Below are 20,478 nucleotides of genomic sequence, written 5' to 3'. Positions count from 1 at the left end.
AATTCATTGATTAATGAGTTGAGTACTCAATAATAGTAAAATAAATAACATTTCACAGTTTGATTAGAACAATTCATGTTTTTTGGACTGGGGATTTATAGATTTGTAAAGGATGGGGAGGAAGACCAGGATGGATGGTATATTAAACTTTAAATGAAAATGGGCTTTAGAGGACAAAAGAGACCTTATATTAGTCCTTTAATTGTAAGTTCCCTGCCTAAGGGCAACAAATACTGTAAACAAAAATATATAACCTTGAGAGTAAATAAACAAGAAACATCCCCAATAAAGGACTTGGCATCAGGTTACACAACTTAACTGTTTTGTTTTGTTTTGTTTTGTTTTGTTTTGTTTTTTGCCTTTGGATGACACTGGTTGCATGTATGAAAAAGGAATAAATGAATTATAATTATAAACTGAGGTGGCTCAGTTAGACAAGTAACCAACTTGGGCTTAGATCATGATTTCACAGTTTGTGAGATGGAGCCCCGTGTTGGGCTCTGTACTGACAAGGTAGAGCCTGCTTGGGATTCTTTCTCTCCCTCTCTCTGTCCCACCCCTGCTCACACTATAATACACACACACACACACATATATACTATATTATATATATTTTTAAGTCATCTTAAACAATTTACAGGAGGGATAATTACAAACAGCATTAGAAATTTTGATAAGAATTTATGCATAATAAACTCAAATTCTTATTCTATATTTTCCTGCTTTTCAAGGAATTTGTATATATCCTGCATGAGCAATGCCCTTTGGATACAACTAAGTACTCCTCATCAATCTGTAAACAATATCCATCTTGTAAACACTAATTCCAAATTTCAAATAAACTTCTAATAGGTTCTAGCTTATCATTAATTCTGGTCCTTTCTCTTGAACTTACATCATCAGATAGTTTGGAAAAGATGAATCATTCAAAATTTTGTTGAAAAGAAGACAGCCATCTTCTTTGATCCAGAATTGTAAAACATTTTCTTCTTGAGACTTTCAAATGCCATTTAGAACGATCAATCCACTGAATTTTTTCATTTCTACATGAGCTTTTCCTTCCAATGACTTTCATATAACACATTTGCCTTTTTTACTCACTTAGAAACTATACCAAGTAAACTGTGGTGTATAACTATCACGAACAATGGAATAACACGGTCACATGCCTTTTTAGCAAAATAAGATGTTCCAGGTTCTTGTCAGAAAACATTGCATAAATTTTGAAGACTGAAATCCTTTCTATTGAATGACATGCTGAGAAAACCAATTTCCTTTTTACACAGAAATATACTATGCACTAATGAATTCTTGAGTTTGATAAAATTTATAAGTGCTGTTCTCTGTCTCTTTAAATTCATCCTCAGATGGTCTAATTGTAAAATGTCTTTTTCTGTCAATTTTATCACCATACCATTAGAGCAGAAAATAAACAACTCTGAATTCTTAAATTCAATGAAAGTTGAAAATCAGACCACAAAGATAATGTCCACAGAATTCTTTTACACCAATATTTCTCAATTTTTTTTCGTTACTGCTCTCCACTTGGGAAGCCATTTCAGACCATTTTTCTCTTAACTATACCCCTATGAAATCTTAATACTAAAGATGTACTATATAGATGTATGTGGCCCTTTGGAGGGTCACAAATCATTATAATACCTAAAATGTTTTTGTCCCACGCCCCCCCCAATACCAGTTTTTGCTCTCACTGAGAAAACAAATTTCTATCTTCTTAAAATATGATCATGTACTTTGAGAAATGCAGTAAAAACTGGGGGTGATCTGATAGTGATGATTTGTTTTCCTATCGTGGCATAAATTCTAGGGGCAATTCCAGTACTCTTGTATTCTTATTATTTTAGTCCTTACTATCGTTAGGAATAACTGATGAGTAACAGTGAAATAGCAAAATGTTTTAAGGTATAGGAAAACTAAGACCACAAACACCCTATAACAAATCTTAGATTTATAAAACTTGTCCAATGAACTTACATATGGTAACTCTAAGATGGAATATATTTTTTAAGTAATTTTCTCTTTGTATTTGGAGGACCTCTTTAAACAATAAAATATTAATCCTTATAAAGGATTGAAAAAGAAGGTTAATATCACTACAATTGAGACAATCAGAAAACATGTGGTTCTAATAAGCATGATGTAATATTAAGTATTTCCTCTAATTAAACTTTTAAATCTAATTTCAAGCCATCAGAAAATGCATGGGACAGAGAAACAATTAAATGACATCACCAAGAAACAATAGCATTAAAATAGTGGAAGAATAGGGTGAAACTATTTGATATTAATAAAGACTTAAGAGACATAACCAAATGCAATAAATTGATCTTGATTGTATCTTAGTTAGAAGAAAACCAATTATAAAAAGACATCTAAATGAAGATGAATATGAACTGAGTATGATATGGCACAAAACTATTATGAATATTAGGTGTAAGAGGAGCAATTATGATTATAAAGGAAAATATCCTTTTTTACATGGACTATTAATTATTTAAGGGTAAGATGACAAAATGTCTGGAATTGTCTGAAGTACTAAAGCAAAAAAAAAAACAGAGGTAGATATAACAAACAGCAAAACAAAAATGGTTTGGTAGTTGGCAATAAGTTCATGGTTATTATAAATATTTAACATATTTAAAACTGCTTAAATAAAAAAATTATTTAAAAAATGTAAAAGTAGGGGCACCTGGGTGGCTCAGTCAGTTAAGTGTCCCTCTCTTGATCTTGGCTCAGGTCATGATCTCGCCATTCGTAAGATCGAGCTCCCCACATCACGATCTGCACTAACGCTGCAGACCCTGATTAGGATTCTCTCTTTCCCTCTGTCTCTCTCTGCCCCTCCACTTCTCGCTCTCTTTCTCTCTCAAAATAAACTTTAAAAACTTTTAAATATATATATATATATTTAAATATATAATATATTTATATTAAATATATTATATATTTATTAGATATATTATATAAATTATATATTATAAATATAAAATATTTTTAAATATAAAATATAAAATATAATTAAAAATTATAAATATATAAATTAAATATATAATATATTAAATACACACACACACACACACACACACACACACACACAATATACAGTGTCTGGTCATACATCTAGTGACTGGCAAACACAAGATTAAAACCAAGGTTTCCTGTCTTTGAGTCCAGTGCTTTTTGTATAGTACCATGCTGCAAATACCTCTACTCAAAACTTCTTTATTTCACAATGCATAAAACCACCAACCAAAACATTCCTCACAACTTAAAATACAGACATAAGTTATATAAAACTCTTAGATTTGTTTGCTATTTTAATGAACACAGTCCAATGAGTAGGCACTGCTCAGGTTTTTAGATAACAAGGTAGATGATGCACTATTGCTTACTGGTTTATCAGAATTTACCAGTAAGAAATTGATAAATTAAATTTTATTCAGGGATCCAGAATTGGCAAATTTAGTACTTCTGAGTATCTAAGGTGATCCTATTTTGTTTGATCTATTATAAAACTCAAAGACCAACTAAAAAGCAACAATGTCTTCCTACACCAAAAGGCTGTAATTAATAATTCATTTTATATTAATGAAATACAGTTCCTAAGTTGTCACACCACTTTAAAAAATAAACAACATGTGAAGTATAAATTACGGAGACGTCCTTTAATTTTCCAACTCATTATCTTTCAAATCTTACTACTTCATTAGATCAAATAGTCCATGCATGGCTAAATAAATTATATCCTTTGGCAGATAATGTAAATTTCTACCCCACATTAATCAAATATTTCTAAAACCTGAACTTTTTCAAATAAATTCAATGCTACCTTTTCCCTCTATGGGAATGACATCACTCACCACCAACCCCCTATACATCTATAGCACAGATGATAATAAAATTCATGTCAGCTGAAGCTTATTACTTACAAAGTGCTGGTATCTCCTAGGTAATGCTGAGATACAGATAACTTACTAAGCTATTAACCTACCTATACCTTGAATTTCCATATCCTTATTTCTATGAAAAGAGTGATTTTTACAAGTTTTAAGAAATTCCTCAAGAGATCATCTACTGACCATAGCTCAACAAAAAAATATGATAACTAAAGCTGTAAATCAATATTTAAAGAGACTGGGCTATAGATATTCTATTTTTCCATGATTTTTCAGCTTTAGGAAAACAAAAGTATTTTATCTTAAACCATCAACCATGGACACAGACAAGCCAGAGTTTGGCAAACTTCTAGTCCAACACTTTAAATACAAAAATCAATTCTGTATTATCACTGATGAAAGTCCTCTAGTTTATCCTTAAACATTTTTCATTATAAGGATGAAGACTGGTATTTTGAAGTCAGTCTATTAAGCTCTCAAAAAGAATTGTTTGAAAAGCCATTCTCTACTGAACTGATACCATTTGGTTGAGTTACCCATTCTATTAGAAAACACTGACTACATAACAAGTGCCCCTTATCAGGAAAAAAAAAAAAGTCCCAAAACTTTTCATCCAGTCCATAAACAGTATGGTTTCCAATTCACTCAGCAACCCAACTCTACATGCTATCTAGTTTAACACAATCTCAAAGTATGCTACTTTGAAGTAGAAATGATCCAGTAATCTATGTATGATATAAGCAGGATAGAGTACAAGACTACTGCAATTTCCACTTCTTTATAAAACAGAATTCTACTAATAAAGATAAATAACACATTCCTCATTTACTTCATACGTGGCAATACGCTATTGTTTATCTGGATCTTAAGTTCAAGTAAAAGCTTATATAAATACTAACTACTATAACACTAATCTTTCTATCAATGCATTAAGAAAAATCTAAGTCTTAGTTCTTTGGTTCAGTACATACTTTTCTGTTTCATCCAATTCACCGATTAAAAAATCTTGAACATATAAGAATATTAGACGAGACATATTCTTCACAAGATACAGCCTCTGTAAGAATCCTTGTCAAAGGATGAAAATACTTGAGCAATGAAACTCCATGCATCTCATATTTTCCATTTAAGTTAAGCTTGAAATTTTAAATATAAATTTAAATATATATTTGTAAAGTGACATACAGAAAAATCACTTACTTGTTCCTTCTATTAGCAATTCTTGCCCATGACTACCCAAAAGTGTCCGAGAAAGAAAAGGTGCAAAATCCACAAAAATCTCTCGCAGAAGAGGAGCTGCCTTTTCCAAAGCATGTTCAAGTCTCTCTGTAATACTAATGAAAAGATGTCAAGTTACCTGAACTTTTCATTAGAATTTACAACTTTCAGTTTTTAAAATGAGCTTCCACAGCAATGTAAAATTCACGAGAAATTAAAAATTACGTAAGGACTCATTATTGCTATACATATCATTCCTTCTGCCTGGATTGCCCTTTGTTAGTCAGTTCTACATCATCATCCCCAGCCCTGACCAACAATCTGGTAAAAAACCACTCCAAGGATAAGCTTTTATAGGAAATCTTAATGGGTCAGTTGAGAGCACTTGATTTTAATTTTAGCACCATTTTAACCTAAAAAAAACTCTAAGTCCTTACCAAATTTGTCTGTTCACCAATAAACCATCAGCACTTTGAGCTCAAGAACTATGTCTTCATTTCTAAGTTCTCAGCTGCAGCATATAATACAGACTCAATATACGTTTATAAACCTAATCACTTTATATTCTTTTCCATTGACATCTACGTCTATAGCAGCTTTTTCTTTCTTTTTTTTTTTTAAGTTTATTTATTTTGAAAGAGAGAGAGAGTGCAAGCAGGAGAGGGGCAGAGACAGAGGGAGAGACAGAATCCCAAGCAGGCCCTGTGTAATTAAGAATTTGTTATTCAGGCAGCACTTACTTTAATAGCCACTTCTCATAAACTTTTTATATCCCATAATCTTTAAAAAGGAACTTCTAAAATGTTCTAAATGTCACTTATATTTAAAAAAAGAAGTAGAAAAAATAAAGTTTTTTTTTAAACAAAGAGCTGTAGCTAGAGAGTTTAATGAGTCATCAAAAGAACAAATCACAAACATCCAATTAGCTTAAATACCTCATATTTGAAACTTGGTCTTCTGGAACTGAACCAACTGTTGGAACCGAGGGCAATTTTGCATTAGATGATCTACCACCTGTAAAAGAAAATAACCATTTACAGGAATTTTCTGTTTTTAGATACAAAGGTTTAAACAAAAAACCTATCTTTATAACAAATCAACAAAAAACAGAATGCATTTTTAAATGTCCATTATAATTTAGATAACATTAAAATCTACCAATTAATAAGATCTTCCTTGAATCATTTATAAATCTTAGTTACAAGTTTGATCATTACACAAAGTAACCCTATGATCCACCAGCTGCAGAGATAATAGAAAATAAATTCTGACTCATTCAACCAGAGTTATGATTTCTTGGTTTTTTTTTTTTGTAGTTTAAGTGTATTTATTTGTTTTGAGAGAGAGACAGAGAGAGCATAAGCAGGGGAAGGGTAGAGAGAAGGAGAGACAGAATTCCAATACAGGGATAGAACTCACAAGCCATGAGATAGATCTGAGGAGAGATCAAGGGTCAGATGTTTGATGGACTGTGACACCCAGGCGGCCCCCTGCAGTTATGATTTCTTCTATTCAACAAGTGGCAATAGAGATTTACAAGTAGAAACTCAAAATTTACCCTTAAATATGTATATCTCCATTACCATGAAAACTGACCTTGAACACCAAATAACTTATGCTATACCCTGACTGCTCCTAAATCTAGTCCAACAAACATAATCCAGTGAATATCTGAGAAACACTTCTTAAATGATTCAAACAGAATCTATACTCTTTCATTTGTGTCCACACTGTAATAAAAACATAATCTGTTAGTGTATTTGTAACACAGCATGTCAAATGATTTTTTAAATATCCTTCTTCCTACCATACTAATCTTCTTAAAAGCAGAGACTTCCTTTTCTTTATCCATATCTCTAGAAGCCTAGAGAACCTGACAATAATAGAAGGTCCTCAATTTCTGTTAATTGCAGAAATTATTCCTTTAATCATTTCCATTTCCCATATTTTACAGGTCTATCTTCCCACCTGGTATATGCTTCTCTATTTCTTACTTTTTTATGTCCCTCTTTTTATTTAAACTACCGTGTAAAATTAATTTCTACCATGTGATCTTATTTTACTCTCCAACGAATATTCTCAGATACCCTTAAATACTCTTGTATATTTTTCTGAATGGCCAATTCATCATCTTACAGTATAAAATGTTCAAACTCTGTTATCCTATACAAGAATAATCATCTTTGTTTTCAACAAATACCTGTGCTTATCACATTTACTTGGCAAGACAAAAATAATCACCATCAAAGTAACTCTGGAAGACTTAAAGAATGGATAGGAACACAAAAACATACATTATGACAAGTCTTTTTTTTTTAATTTTTTAATGTTTATTTATTTTTGAGACAGAGAGAGACAGAGAGAGTGTGAGCAGGGAAGGGGCAGAGAGAGAGGGAGACACAGAATCTGAAAGAGGCTCCAGGCTCTGAGCTGTCAGCACAGAACCCGATGCAGGGCTTGAACTCACAAACCGCGAGATCATGACCTGAGCCGAAGTCAGAAACTTAACCAACTGAGCTACCCAGGTGCCTCACATTATGACAAGTCTTGAAAAAGTGAATCTAGAAGACTAATCTGGAGGATAATTTACTGAGCCTTAAAGAGTTCTAAAAGTTCAAGAAAGTAGGGGGAAAATAAAGTTCCTGTTTAAGAATCAGGATATATGGGATAGAACGTTCAATTTAAGCTAGGAGTAGGACCTAACGAAACAAAAGCCATTTGCTTTTTCTAAGGCCAATATTAGGAAAAAAAGAATACACACATACAGTGTCAAATAATTTCTCTATAACATAGGGACCATAAGAGTCACTGAAATCCAACTGGAAAGATAATCCTAACAAACTGGAGTCCATAGGTACGAGGGACATGCACATCTTACTTGCATTTGTAATTCAGTAAGTAAACTTTCCATTTCCGAAAGCAGTGTCTTAAATGGATGTCAAGTTAGTACCTGTGTAAATACAGACTGAAATCCTATCACAATTCTGTAGAGGAACAGTCCAAAAGAAGGCAGGAAATATATGGAAGCAAATGAAAAAAAGAATACGCAAAGCAGAGGGGCACCTGGGTGACTTGGTTGAGCTTCTGACTCTTGATTTCAGCTCAGGTCATGATCTCACAGATCAGGAGTTTGAGCCCTGTGTCAGGCTCTGCACTGAACATGGGGCCTACCTGGGATTCTCTCTCTCTCTCTCTCTCTCCCCCTCCCCCTCTCTCTGCTCCCCCCCCCTCAAAATAAATAAATGAACTTTAAAAAAAAAGAATATGCAAAGATGATACAGAAGAGGGGCTTAAAAGATCTTGGAACCTGGAAACCAATTTGACAATAAATTTCATATATTAAAAAAAATTAAAAAATAAAATAAAATTCTGTTAGAAAAAAAAAAAAAAAGATCTTGGAACCTATGCATTATCACAGATCTGATGCTTTTGATCTGTTCTCAAAACCTTAGATATAGGTATGCTGGAAGAACATAAGGAAACAAATTGGCATAGACAGAAAGATAGATAAAAGAGAGAAGAAGATGCTCATATAGCAAACAGAAAGAAAGAAGAAACAGTTGAGAAGATTCAAAAGCAGCCTCTGATATTGGGAGCTAGCCTGTTAATATCAATTAGTCCCTACTGTTGTTAGGACCTGGTTAGAAACCACAGTTAGGTCTTGGTGTTTTAATATTGAATATAAACAATTTCATAAAGCATCAACATCAGATAAAGCCATGCCATGATCATGATGAATCAACACAAAACAATACTACCATGCAATTTTTTCACAACAGACAAAAATGAACTCTGTCCAAATAACAAAGATGGCCAAACATCCCAAATCCTAATATGAATGACTGACTTCTTTATAAATTATAGCCTTGGGCTTCCACGCTTCTAGATGATATTTATTAGGATACCTTATCACAGAATTAATTACCAATGCTTCCTCACAATATTCAAATCAGAAGGAAGCCCACTTCTTAACCTCTCCCTAAAATCACCTAATACAATCTAAAACCCTATAATAAACCTTTTCTATTAGTTTATCTATTATCTATTAGTTTTCTATTATCATCATCTATTAGTGAGATGTCCCAAACTTCTTCATCATGTGTGTGCATTCTCCCTCGCTTAACTAACGTATTCAACCAAGGGTTTATTCCTGGTGGTCTCTGGTTAGAGCACATTGATAGAAATTTTAAATGAAGTCAGGCAGAAAAAGATAAAAATCATCAGATTTTTTTTAGAAGAGCCAGAAATAAATCTGTAAGTAAGAATTCTTTTCAGTAACAACCTATTTATCAAAATAAAATGCACCTTTTTCCACATGATAGCACTTCTCAAATCAACACATTTTACAATCAAAGGCATCTTAAACAACAGCAGCCAAAGTTGAGACCTAATTGTAAGAGAAAACTGGATACAATCAAGAAAGCAACAGATTCGAATCTGAGATATGGTAAAAGACTAAGTAAGGAAGAACTGTTTAACTGAAATCTTCATTTTGCCAGTCTCCAACCTCAAGATCACAAAAACTAGAGGCCTAGAGGAAAAACAATTGTACCGTCTCAACATACTGTGTAAGTATAATCATTTACTTGTGGTGAAGGTGACTCTCTAAAGACTAAGGGCCCTGCTGTTACTTGGTTCCAAAGGTGTAAGCCACAGGAGACCATCTCCATGACTTCCCTCACTACTAAAGGACACCAAATGTGGCAGTAAATGTAATTGGACTTAAAAGTTTAGAGCTTCTATCTGAGAATCTATAATCTTGCGTTACAAGTGGAATCACTTATTTTCAACTACATGACTACAATGTAAAAATGCTGTGCTTTAAAGAGCAAAAGGACCCTCTTTTCCAAACCTTCTTGAACTAGTCAGACCTGAAGCAGTTAGCTTGAAGAGATCAAAGAAAGTATTTGTACCTGAATGGGTGCTACACTGACCCGGAGCAAGGTATAGGAGCCCAAACAATGTAAGGAGGGCATTTAGGTAGAAAAGAAAACTAAAAAAAACTTTGAGGTAATAGTTTGAAATTAAGGGCATTTGTGTGAATCCACGGTTTCACTACAGACATATATAAAAGTATATATTAAATATATTCCTTCATTCAAATACATGCTCATATATATATAGTCCCTAGTTCTTTCAACTGAGAGGACCTGAGAGCAGCAATATTTGAACATCCCATGTCCAGATCTTGCTCCTAAATACTATTCTTCACTAAGAGAGAGAAATGGCTGATTCAAGGTCTCTGGAAGAAAAGTACACAAAGATCTTGAAACACCTAGCTTTGATTTTTTAGAAAGCAAAGATATGCCCACGGAATAATAGGCTGTCATTCACAAACACACAGAAGCCAACTTGAAGGGACTACCATAGATCAAATTGGAGACAATTTGAGCATAAAAATAAATAATAACTGATTCAACGCATCCAGGAAAATAGGAAGCCAAAAGGCCATACTGTTATGATAAATTAACAATCTGAGGAACAGGATATTTAAATAATTTCAAATCACCTTCCCACAAAACACTTATTAATTACAAAAGGGAAAGACTAACTTAACAATATAGAAAGTTGGCAGTTACACGTTAATCAAATAATGCAAGGGGTCATCATTGGTACTGTGACAAATCAAAATTGTAAACCATATGACGAGCACCAAGTGATGTATGTAACTGTTGAGTCACTATAATGTACACCTGAAACTATTAACTATAGTGGAATTAAAGACAGACAAAATTGTGTGCCATGTGATTAGATTCTTTTCTTCTCCACCTGTTCCATAATATTCCTACCAAAGAAACATATCATAATCTGCTTCTAATAATGAGTATATATCAGACCAATCAAAATTCAAGGACATTCATTTGAATCATTCCCAGCTCTTAACCATAATAAATAGTGTTTCATATTTGTTTACATAAATCTATGTGCACTCCTTGATTTTTTGGAGGTAACTTCCTAGAAGTCAATAAACATACACTTTATTTATTTACTTATTTATTTATTTGAGAATGCAAGGATGCCAGGGAGAAGGGCAGAGGGAGGGAGGGAGGGAGGGAGGGAGGGAGGGAGGGAGGGAGGGAAGGGGAGAGAGAGAGAGAGAGAGAGAGAGAGAGAGAGAGAGAGAGAGAGAGAATATGAATCACAAACAGGCTCCACGCTCAGCACAGAGCCCGATGCAGGGCTCAATCCCATGACCTGAGATTGTGACCTGAGCCAAAATTAAGAGTTGAATGCACAATGAACTGGGTCACCCTGGAGCCCCAAACATACACTTTAAATACTGATACATATTGCAAATTGCTCTAAATAAAGAATAAGCCATTTACACTTCTTTGACTACTAGTAAAATTCTATGTATTTTCCTAATTTACTGGAAACCAAACCGGGAACAACTACTACTCTGATCTTTTGAGCAGTTTTGTTAGAATCTTTCTTCTTCATAATTTGTAATTATTATATATAATTAGTTGAGATTGTATCATTCATTACAAATACTTCTTAAGTTTGCAGTGGCTGTTGTCATGCAGAATTCTAGACTGTTCCCTTTAAACCATTTTACCAGTATGATACAGAAAACAGAAATACCACCAAATTTTTAACATGATTGTTAGGATGTTTAAATTAAAAAATGTAAAGCACCTAAGATAAAGCAGATTGGTCAATGTTACTTTCCCACATTTCTGCAAGGCACTACAGAAGAAAAGCCGAGTGCTCTTCTGAGTGACTCTACTATCTATTCATGATTCCTGCTATTCATTTTGAGTCAGGCCTTCTATTTACACATCACTTACCTATTAAATTCTGGTAATAAATATAAAAGTTCTTCCACTCTCCTCAGCCTGAAATCCATTTCCCTTCCTGCTTTCAAAAAGAAATGCCAGGTCATTCAAGACCATAGCCTTTCTCTTCCTCATCTAAAGGAAATCCCACTAACCTCTCAAGTTCTCAGCCATCAATCTCTAACTCCCAAACCAATTTCTTTAGATACCATGTTCTACACTAGCAGAAAACACTTCCTCACCAGCCACCTACAACCTAACCATTCTCAAAGTGAACTCTAGCTCTATCAGTATTAGGCCAGTTTCCCTGATAATAACTACCCTTCAGGGGTTATTATATGATTGAAATGTTTAGAGGAAGCAGTAATGGCTCTGCCACTTACCAGCAGTGGGATGTTGGGCAAAGTTACTTAAGCTGTCTGCTTTATTTTCCTGATCTATAAAATGAGCAGTGATACCTATATTTCACAGAATTATTTTGCACCTGGACATAAAAAATACACAATGGTACTTTCCTACCTGCTACTCTATGACTATCTTTAAAGTATTTAAAGTTATCATGTTTCCTTTAGTCTGTATTTCAAACTGAAAACACACCCAAATTATTCAATGATTATTCATGTGACATTAAATATAAGTAACTTAAATGAGATGAAGCTTATAAAGTGCCTTTTAAAAATTTCACTCTAAAAGTCTAGAAGCTATAAAGCAAAGAATCAATCCTGGATTTAACTGTTATAAAAAGTAGATTTCCAACAATTTCATTTATCACATCAGTATAAAACAAAACACAGTCATGGACATTTAGTAAATAAGGCCACTGTATTTTAATGAAAACGCTTTCATTAAAAACCCAACCTAGGTAGCTTAGTCAGTTAAGCATCCAACTCTTGGCTTCGGCTCGGGTCATAATCTCACGGTTTGTGGGTTCAAGCCCTGTGTCAGGCTCTGCATAGGCAGTGCGGAACCTGCTTGAGATTCTCTCTTGCCCTCTCTCTCTGCCCCTCTCCCACTTGCTCACTCTTTCTCTCTCTCTCAAAATACATAAATAAACTTAAAAAAAAAAAACCTGTATTGCCACACAACACTCCCACAATTTCCTCAGGCTCACTTCATTTATATCTGGGCATTTTGATTCAACATACATTCTAAGTAAAGCAAATACCTAATTATGAGTATAAATAAACAGCCAGCCTATAACCGGCAACCATCTGGGACAGCTTGACCTTCTTTAATATATGCTTGGTCTTCAGGCAAATCTAGTTCAATAATCAGCAGTTCTGATTACCAACACTCAGCCAGAGATTCAAAAATCTGGACTGTCTGGGGCAACTGGGTGGCTCAGTGGGTTAAGCATCCAACTCTTGATTATGACTCAGGTCATGATTGCATGGTTCCTGAGATCAAGCCCCGTGTTAGGCTCCATGCTGAGCCTGGGATTCTCCCTCTCATTCTCTCTCCCCACCTCTCCCACTGGGCTTTCTCTCTTTCTCTCAAAAATAAATACATAAACAAACAAACATTTAAAAAAAAAAAGAAATCTGGACTGTTAGATCCCCCCCCCCTTCCCCACAGGCTTGATTCCTCTGGGGGAGAACACTGGCAATCTTAGACAATTAACCTTTGGATAACTACTTAGCCTCCCTCTTAGAGTAAAAATATTCCTAAAGATGAAGTTGTGAATCTCTCCTTTCCATAACACATTCCCTCCCCATTCCCTTGAAAATCAGAGTTGACTTTTCTTTTCACTGGGATTTTTACTTACTGGTATCTTCTCTCTTCCTCACCACCCTGCTCAATTGAGAGCTAAATGTACATAAAAATTGTTAACAAACTGAGTGGAATCTATCCTAATGCATACAATTAATTTAAAAATGAAATTAAAATACAGATTTCACCATAATAACAACTTTTTTTTTTTTAGTACATTTGGCAATTCCCACTTCACAGTCAAAAGTTCTCCATTTTCTAGTTTCTTTTTTTTTTTTTACAAAACTTCAAACTAGAAGGCAAAAAAGGGGAAGTTGAAAAGACTCTTTCACTGTTCAGTATCTGGCATTTCTGAGACTCAGGTCCAATCCTTCTATTTCTATACAACACTCAATGAAGTACTTCAGAGATAATGACACCTCCAATTCTCTAAATTCTTGACAGCAGTATACAATCACTGAATCATAACTGGCCACTGACTTTCATAACTGGTGATTATTTCAGAGTTTTATTTTTTTAATTGCTGGTAGTTTTTAAAGACCATGTTTATTTAGAATATGTCAGATATTTTCTCTGAAAGAACTATTAGTAGTTTTTCTTGAACTTTTCTGAAGCTGAAAAAAAGGAACACATCAAGTCCCATTTATTTAAAAGGAAAAACAAATAATAAACCTCAAGAAAATGTTTGCATGAAGCTCTAGATAGTAGTTATAAAACAAAAATAGCTTTTACTGTGCTAATTGACTCTAATTTTAATGAGCTGAAATGCATATCAAAAGCTTTAAGAAGACAAAAAGCAATGGTGGTTCTAAATAAAACGATAACAAAAATGCTTTCCTGACAGTACCCTAGAAATGATGTCAATTTTAAAACCTAAAAGACACTAGAGCAGAAGGAGATTGTACAAAATGGTCTTTTTCAATAATCAGAGAACACTTTACTAACAAAGATAAAAGGGTCAGGGGATGGGTTAAATATAGGATGGGGATTAAGGAGTAACTAGGTGTTTTCTGGAATCACTAAATTGTACACCTGAAGCCAATATTATACAATGTTATTAACTAACTGAAATTTGAATAAAAACTTTAGAAAAATCAACTATCAGTAATTATATGAGGAAAACACCACATGAAAAAAATAAATAAATCAGTAATTTCATAAGGATTGTCCTTCATTTCTGCCAGAGGGGGAAAAAATGTAATTTCCAAATACATTCTGCATGCTTTAAATCATAAATCTGCAGATAAAATCATAAATGTATGACTAATTTATTATTTTAAATTAACATTAAATATTTTCAATAGACAATCACGCATATGTAAATGAAGAAGCAACTTTGAACATGTGGAATGATACAGACTTATCTTTTCCTTATCCTTGCACTGATAAACTGGCTCCTTCAAACTGACAATTTTCCAGACATTCAAAAGAACAAAAAGGAAAATGCAAATACATCATGTGTCTAGGATCCATCCAGGGAATAGCCAACTGTTTATTCAAGGTCCCTAAGGGTCTAAATAAATAATGTCCTTTACAATAACATATCATTAAAACAAATGCCAATATTTAAACCCTAAACACTGTATTTTTTAATTTCCCTCCCTCTTCCTTTCTCCTCCTCTCTCTCTCCTCATCCATTCTGGGCCAGTTGCAGGAGGGACAGTCTATATGCCCAGTGGAAACTTCTTTATTAAATAATAGAAATTTGTATTGATTAGTAAATATAAGCCTCTTGGGTCAAATTTCATATAAAGCAAAGAATCAAATACTTTTCTTCTACGTTAAAAAAAAACATGCCAATTAATAATGTGCATGGCTGATAACAGCCATAATAAACAGAACAGAGCCTAATATTCTAATGAGGTATATAATTATCATACTTTGCAAACTAGCAAACATGCAGCATATAAATTACTGAAAACCAGTCTATTTAGTTCCTTTCCTGGGTTAGCTTCACTTTTGTTTTGTTTATTTATGCTTTGCATCATGGCAGGATAAATACCTTAGCATATCTGAAAAAAGAGTAATGGCATGTTACCACATACTGTACTGTGGGCAATTAAACCTGTACTGATAAGTAAATTTAAATTTTCCCTATTTTGATAGATTTACTGAAACTGTTTTCTCTTTTAGCTTTCTTTGAAAATATGCATACACAAGAAAAAAGAAAGAAAATATGCATACACAAAGGGTATAAGTTGTTCTCTGATGAATATCTTTTACCAGTTATTAAGAGTGATTTTCCATTGCTGTTAATAGACTATACTTTTTTGCTAATAAAATACTACAGAAGCTAAGGAATATTATTCAAGCTAGAATCTGACATTTGTGTGATAAAATTTCATAGTTTTAATAATGTACACTATTTAAAATGTAAATGTACACATCTAAAAAATTTTTTTGCAAAATTATAGATTTGGGTGATTTTTTAAGTATAGGTGACACAATGCTACATTAGTTTCAGGTATACAACACAGTGATTCCACAATTCTATACATTACACTATGCTTACCACAAGTGTAATTACCACCTGTCACCACACAATGCTATTATAATATCAATGACTATGTATTTCCTATGCTGTATGATTTATTCATTCCATAACCGGAAGCCTGTATCTCCCACTCCCCTTCACCCATTTCACCCATTCCCCCCACCCTTCTCTAACAATCGCCAGTTTGTTCTCTGTATTTATGGGTCTGTTTCTGCTTTTTTGTTTTGTTTTGTTTTTTAGTTGATGATGATAATATGGCAGGAGAATCTTTGACTTCACATTAAGCTGGCAAGCTCTAATTCTTTTTCTGGGATCCAAGTGTATCTAATCCTAGTTTCTCTTTAATTGTAAATTTAAGAAATCCCATTCTGATACCAAAATTTCAAAATAGTTTAAATGTTTCTGCTATAAAAGTCCTGTTTTATGTTTTATATTTACATGGTTTCTTCCAAGGAAAGTCCCCCTCCCCTTTTTTTTTTTGCTATTGTACTATGTACTTTCAAGTGTATTTTTTACTAACCAATAATCTATTAATGAATTTGAGCAGTTCATTTTTTGTTGCTGACTCACTATAAAACTTAGAACTGAAGTCATCCCAAGGCACAAAGGTTTAAGATCCACAGGGACATATATTTATTGTATCTTCATACAAAGAAATACAAGATCAAACTAAGACTAATACATAACTTACCCAGATCTACAAGAATAAATTGCCCAGCTCAGCATGCAATTACAACTATCAATTCATCCACAAATCATTTTTTCCAAATAATGCTTGAACCAGGAGGAGGAAAATAAATACATATCACCTATTTTTTTTAATGGCAAATAACTTAAATCAAGAGATCTACTAAAAAGAACACAAAAATCTCTTCAGTTAAAAATACTGACAGCAAAGAGATAAATATTTGTGTGGTCTGGATTCCAAGTGAAAAAAGAACAGGGTACATGGGCTGGTGGCAGTAAACAGAAGTATGTAAAGTGAGACCGTAAGAGAGTAAGAAGTACAGTGACTGAAAACACTACACTGAGTTCGATTTCCCTTATCAAGGTAGTAATATTCATGTCAGCAATTAAGAGAATGGAATAGAAATACCAATCTAAACTGGAGACACCAAATAACAATGACAAGAAGAGCACAGTGAAAGAGGAAAGGAACAGTCAGATATGAAAAACAGATGATAAAAACAAAGACCATCAACACAAAGATTTAGAATGACTTGGAGAGGAATTTTTTTTTAATCCAAGGGTTTTAAGAAGAAAAAGGAAAGAACTAACAATTATAGCACAAAATGGGAAAACCTGGGAACTATATGAGAAACATCACCACTGAAAATTATACAAGATTTAAATAATGGGGGAAAAGAGTACATTATGAGCTGGATATAGGGTTTTGTGGGGGGTTGCCAAAATTATAATAGTCTTCAAAATAGCAAATTATTTTGTAATTCTGGATATGGCTCTTCAGGGTGAGTTTCTATTATAATGGATTTACTGGAAAAATTACAGTGTTTCAGAAATAAATTTATCATACTGTTTTATATCCAATACTGCCCATTTATCTCAGCTGTCTCTTATCTCTTCTAAAGACTGCATGATTTAAATTTTGAAAAATATATTTAAGACAAATCACAGGATCTTACTTACTTTGTCCCATAAACTGAAGTAAAAGAGCAATGTATTCAAAATAAGATGAAAATATTTTACTCAGTGTACAGTGAACCTCTAAAACTTAAAACATTTGCTCAGGGAAGTTATTAGAAATTCACTATAACTGAGTTTAAAAGATGGCATACAGTTTCATAGATATTAGTGACTTCTGCCTTTTTCCCAACTGAGGCAGATCTAGAAAAATCACAGTTGATTTTTTTTAAGGGTTTTGGATGGGGGTGAAAGGACAGAAATTAGCATCCAACCCAACATAGATTGCCAATTTCTCTTCCAAAGAAAAACAAAAGCATCAGAGTATAATGGAGCAACAGGAAAAGAAAAATCTGGTAGAGTTCTACTTATTTTCTTTCATATTTTTTCACTAAAACAATGAGGAAAAATTGTAACAATGTACCACACTACTGCAAGATGTCAAAAACAGGGAATAAGGAGGGAATGGCATTGAGGTGGTATATGGAACTCTGTACTTAACCACTCAATTTTTATGTAACCTAAAACTAATCTAAAAAATAAGGTCTAATTGTTGTTGTTGTTGTTGTTGTTTTTAATTTTTAGTAAAACAAAAGATAAGGCAGGACAAAATTCGGTACCACTACTGCAGATTTTAGTTCCAGGTGGAAAATTCTTATCAATAACTATTTTTTTCCTAAGTATAAACATAATACAGAATTACTGATAATATTCTGAAAAAGATACTAACATTAAACTTAAAACATCAAAATTGCCAGTAGTTCAACTACATGGAAATAATCTAGTAGTTTCAGCATACATTGCCTAGCTTTTTTGTCACATATAAAAGATATATACTTCACATAGCTACGATTACATGGTATATAAAGTATTGCATATATTTTTTTACTTAACCAACTGTGAACATTTCCTCTTATCACTACACATTAAGAAAAGTTATTATGTTTAAGTGGAGAAAATATTGAAATACTTGATGTAATTTTTGATACTACTCAAATTTACTTAGAAAATTATGAAACAATCAACAGTATAACATGAAAGCATAATGATTTACAACATGCCTAACCAAATATCTTAACTTTGCAAAAATGGAATCTAAAAACTTATTTGTTCAAATCACTAAAAACTAACTCACCAGGTGATTCTCCTCCTACATCTGAAGCTTGGGGTGAATCTACTGAAGAAACCACACTGACTGCATTGGTAGGGAGACTCGTATTAAGTACAGAAGGTAAGACTGATGATTTTTTTGTTGCAATGATGACACTTCTGTAATAAAGTAAATAGATTTTAAAATACGAAACATCACTCAAGTTAATTACATTAATTTCAAAATAGAAAGTAGAAAACTAACTTCTTTTTTTAATTTATTGATTTATATTTTGATGTACAATTTAGAATATTCTCTCAGAAAGAAATCTCTCCAATTTTGGCATATTTATCTGCATTTCAATTTTTTAGAATGAAGACAATGTTCTATGGAAATACAATAATCCATTACATTTATAGAACTTACAATTATTATACAATATTCTTTAAATTTATGATCATCTTTAATTACCCAACTTAAATAAAAAATAACCACAGGTATATAAAAAAGGAATTTTGGCACTCAAGTGGAAAAGTAATTAACTTTTTCTTAACCTCAGAATTGAAGCAGAAAACTCAACATGTTTCTACATGGATTTTAAAGCACCACTAATTTGAAATCATAAAACCTTAGAAATCTTAAAGGTAAAAAAAATGCAGATATAAGTAATTTTTAAAACCTACATAATCAAGTTTCTCTTTTTAACCCCCAAAGACTATCTTTTGACAATATTATATGGGAAAAAAAACAATGCATAGGTATAAAAGCTAGATGCAAAAATTCCAAATAATCAAATTCATTTTGTCTATTATTCAAACACAGGTATTTATATACACCAATTTCAATTAAAGTGTAATACTTTATACCCAAATAGTAACTAAAAGACCTTATTAGGCATAACTAAAAGGCATTTTTAATTGAAGTTAGCTCCATAAACATGCAAAAACCCAGTTAATGAGGTAAAGAGGACAGCTGATATATAATGCACTCCCACAGCAGTGCTTACTTTTAATTACCTGGTGTTAACCATAAGCCTAAAGTCTTCAACATTCAATTTATTTAATCACATCTTTTGTTGACAATATTGTAACTGCAAGCTTCAAGTATTCCCTTAACAGCTTTAAAGTATTCAGTTTCTAAATAAAGTTAGATACTTGATCCCAATAAATGTATTCAAAAGTGGAAATTATGTAATTCCAGTAACTCAAAAATACATTTTGTTTTTGTTGTTATACCAAAGAGAGATAATACAACGCGAAATAGGTTCTGTTTTACTTCAATGCCTATCATGTGATGGCAAACAGTGTTGCCAATTAAATCAAGTTCTCTTGTGTTAGGCATGGTTTATTCAATGTACTTGGGGGTAGCCGGTGTCACATCATTATAAGGGTGACTGCCAATGTTAACTATACACTAAAAAATAGAAGCAACAGCCACCTGAGCCCTCAATCCAAAATGGTGTGCTTAAATCATAGTAGCTTATATCAGATGAAGACTACTGACTTTAGGGGGAGTAGATATGACCGTGTGTGTGCGTGTGCACACACGGGGAACACTCAAAACAATACAAAAAATAATTTATATATTTCCTACTCGAGGCAGAAACTCATAAACCTATTGTTTAAGAAA

The 20,478-nt window shown here is 33.0% G+C and overlaps 1 protein-coding gene across 6 annotated transcripts in view; it reads right to left on the bottom strand.

Annotated features, from left to right (window-relative positions):
• The window catches only part of LRBA (LPS responsive beige-like anchor protein), a 780,253-nt gene that overhangs the window by 543,423 nt on the left and 216,352 nt on the right, over nucleotides 1–20,478 (bottom strand). For all 6 annotated transcript variants that reach the window (XM_058721178.1, XM_058721180.1, XM_058721181.1 and 3 more), the window contains exons 31-33: nucleotides 18,895–19,028; nucleotides 6,071–6,149; nucleotides 5,118–5,251 (exon numbers count right to left, since the gene is read on the bottom strand). In XM_058721178.1, coding sequence (XP_058577161.1) covers nucleotides 5,118–5,251; nucleotides 6,071–6,149; nucleotides 18,895–19,028 — 347 coding nt within the window. The remainder of the gene's footprint in view (nucleotides 1–5,117; nucleotides 5,252–6,070; nucleotides 6,150–18,894; nucleotides 19,029–20,478) is intronic.

This window comes from Neofelis nebulosa, chromosome 3, assembly GCF_028018385.1.
Source record: "Neofelis nebulosa isolate mNeoNeb1 chromosome 3, mNeoNeb1.pri, whole genome shotgun sequence".
In the NCBI taxonomy this organism is placed as follows: domain Eukaryota; kingdom Metazoa; phylum Chordata; class Mammalia; order Carnivora; family Felidae; genus Neofelis; species Neofelis nebulosa.
The sequence above is the reverse complement of the archived record's forward strand: the minus strand, read 5'-3'. Positions and strand labels throughout refer to the sequence as shown.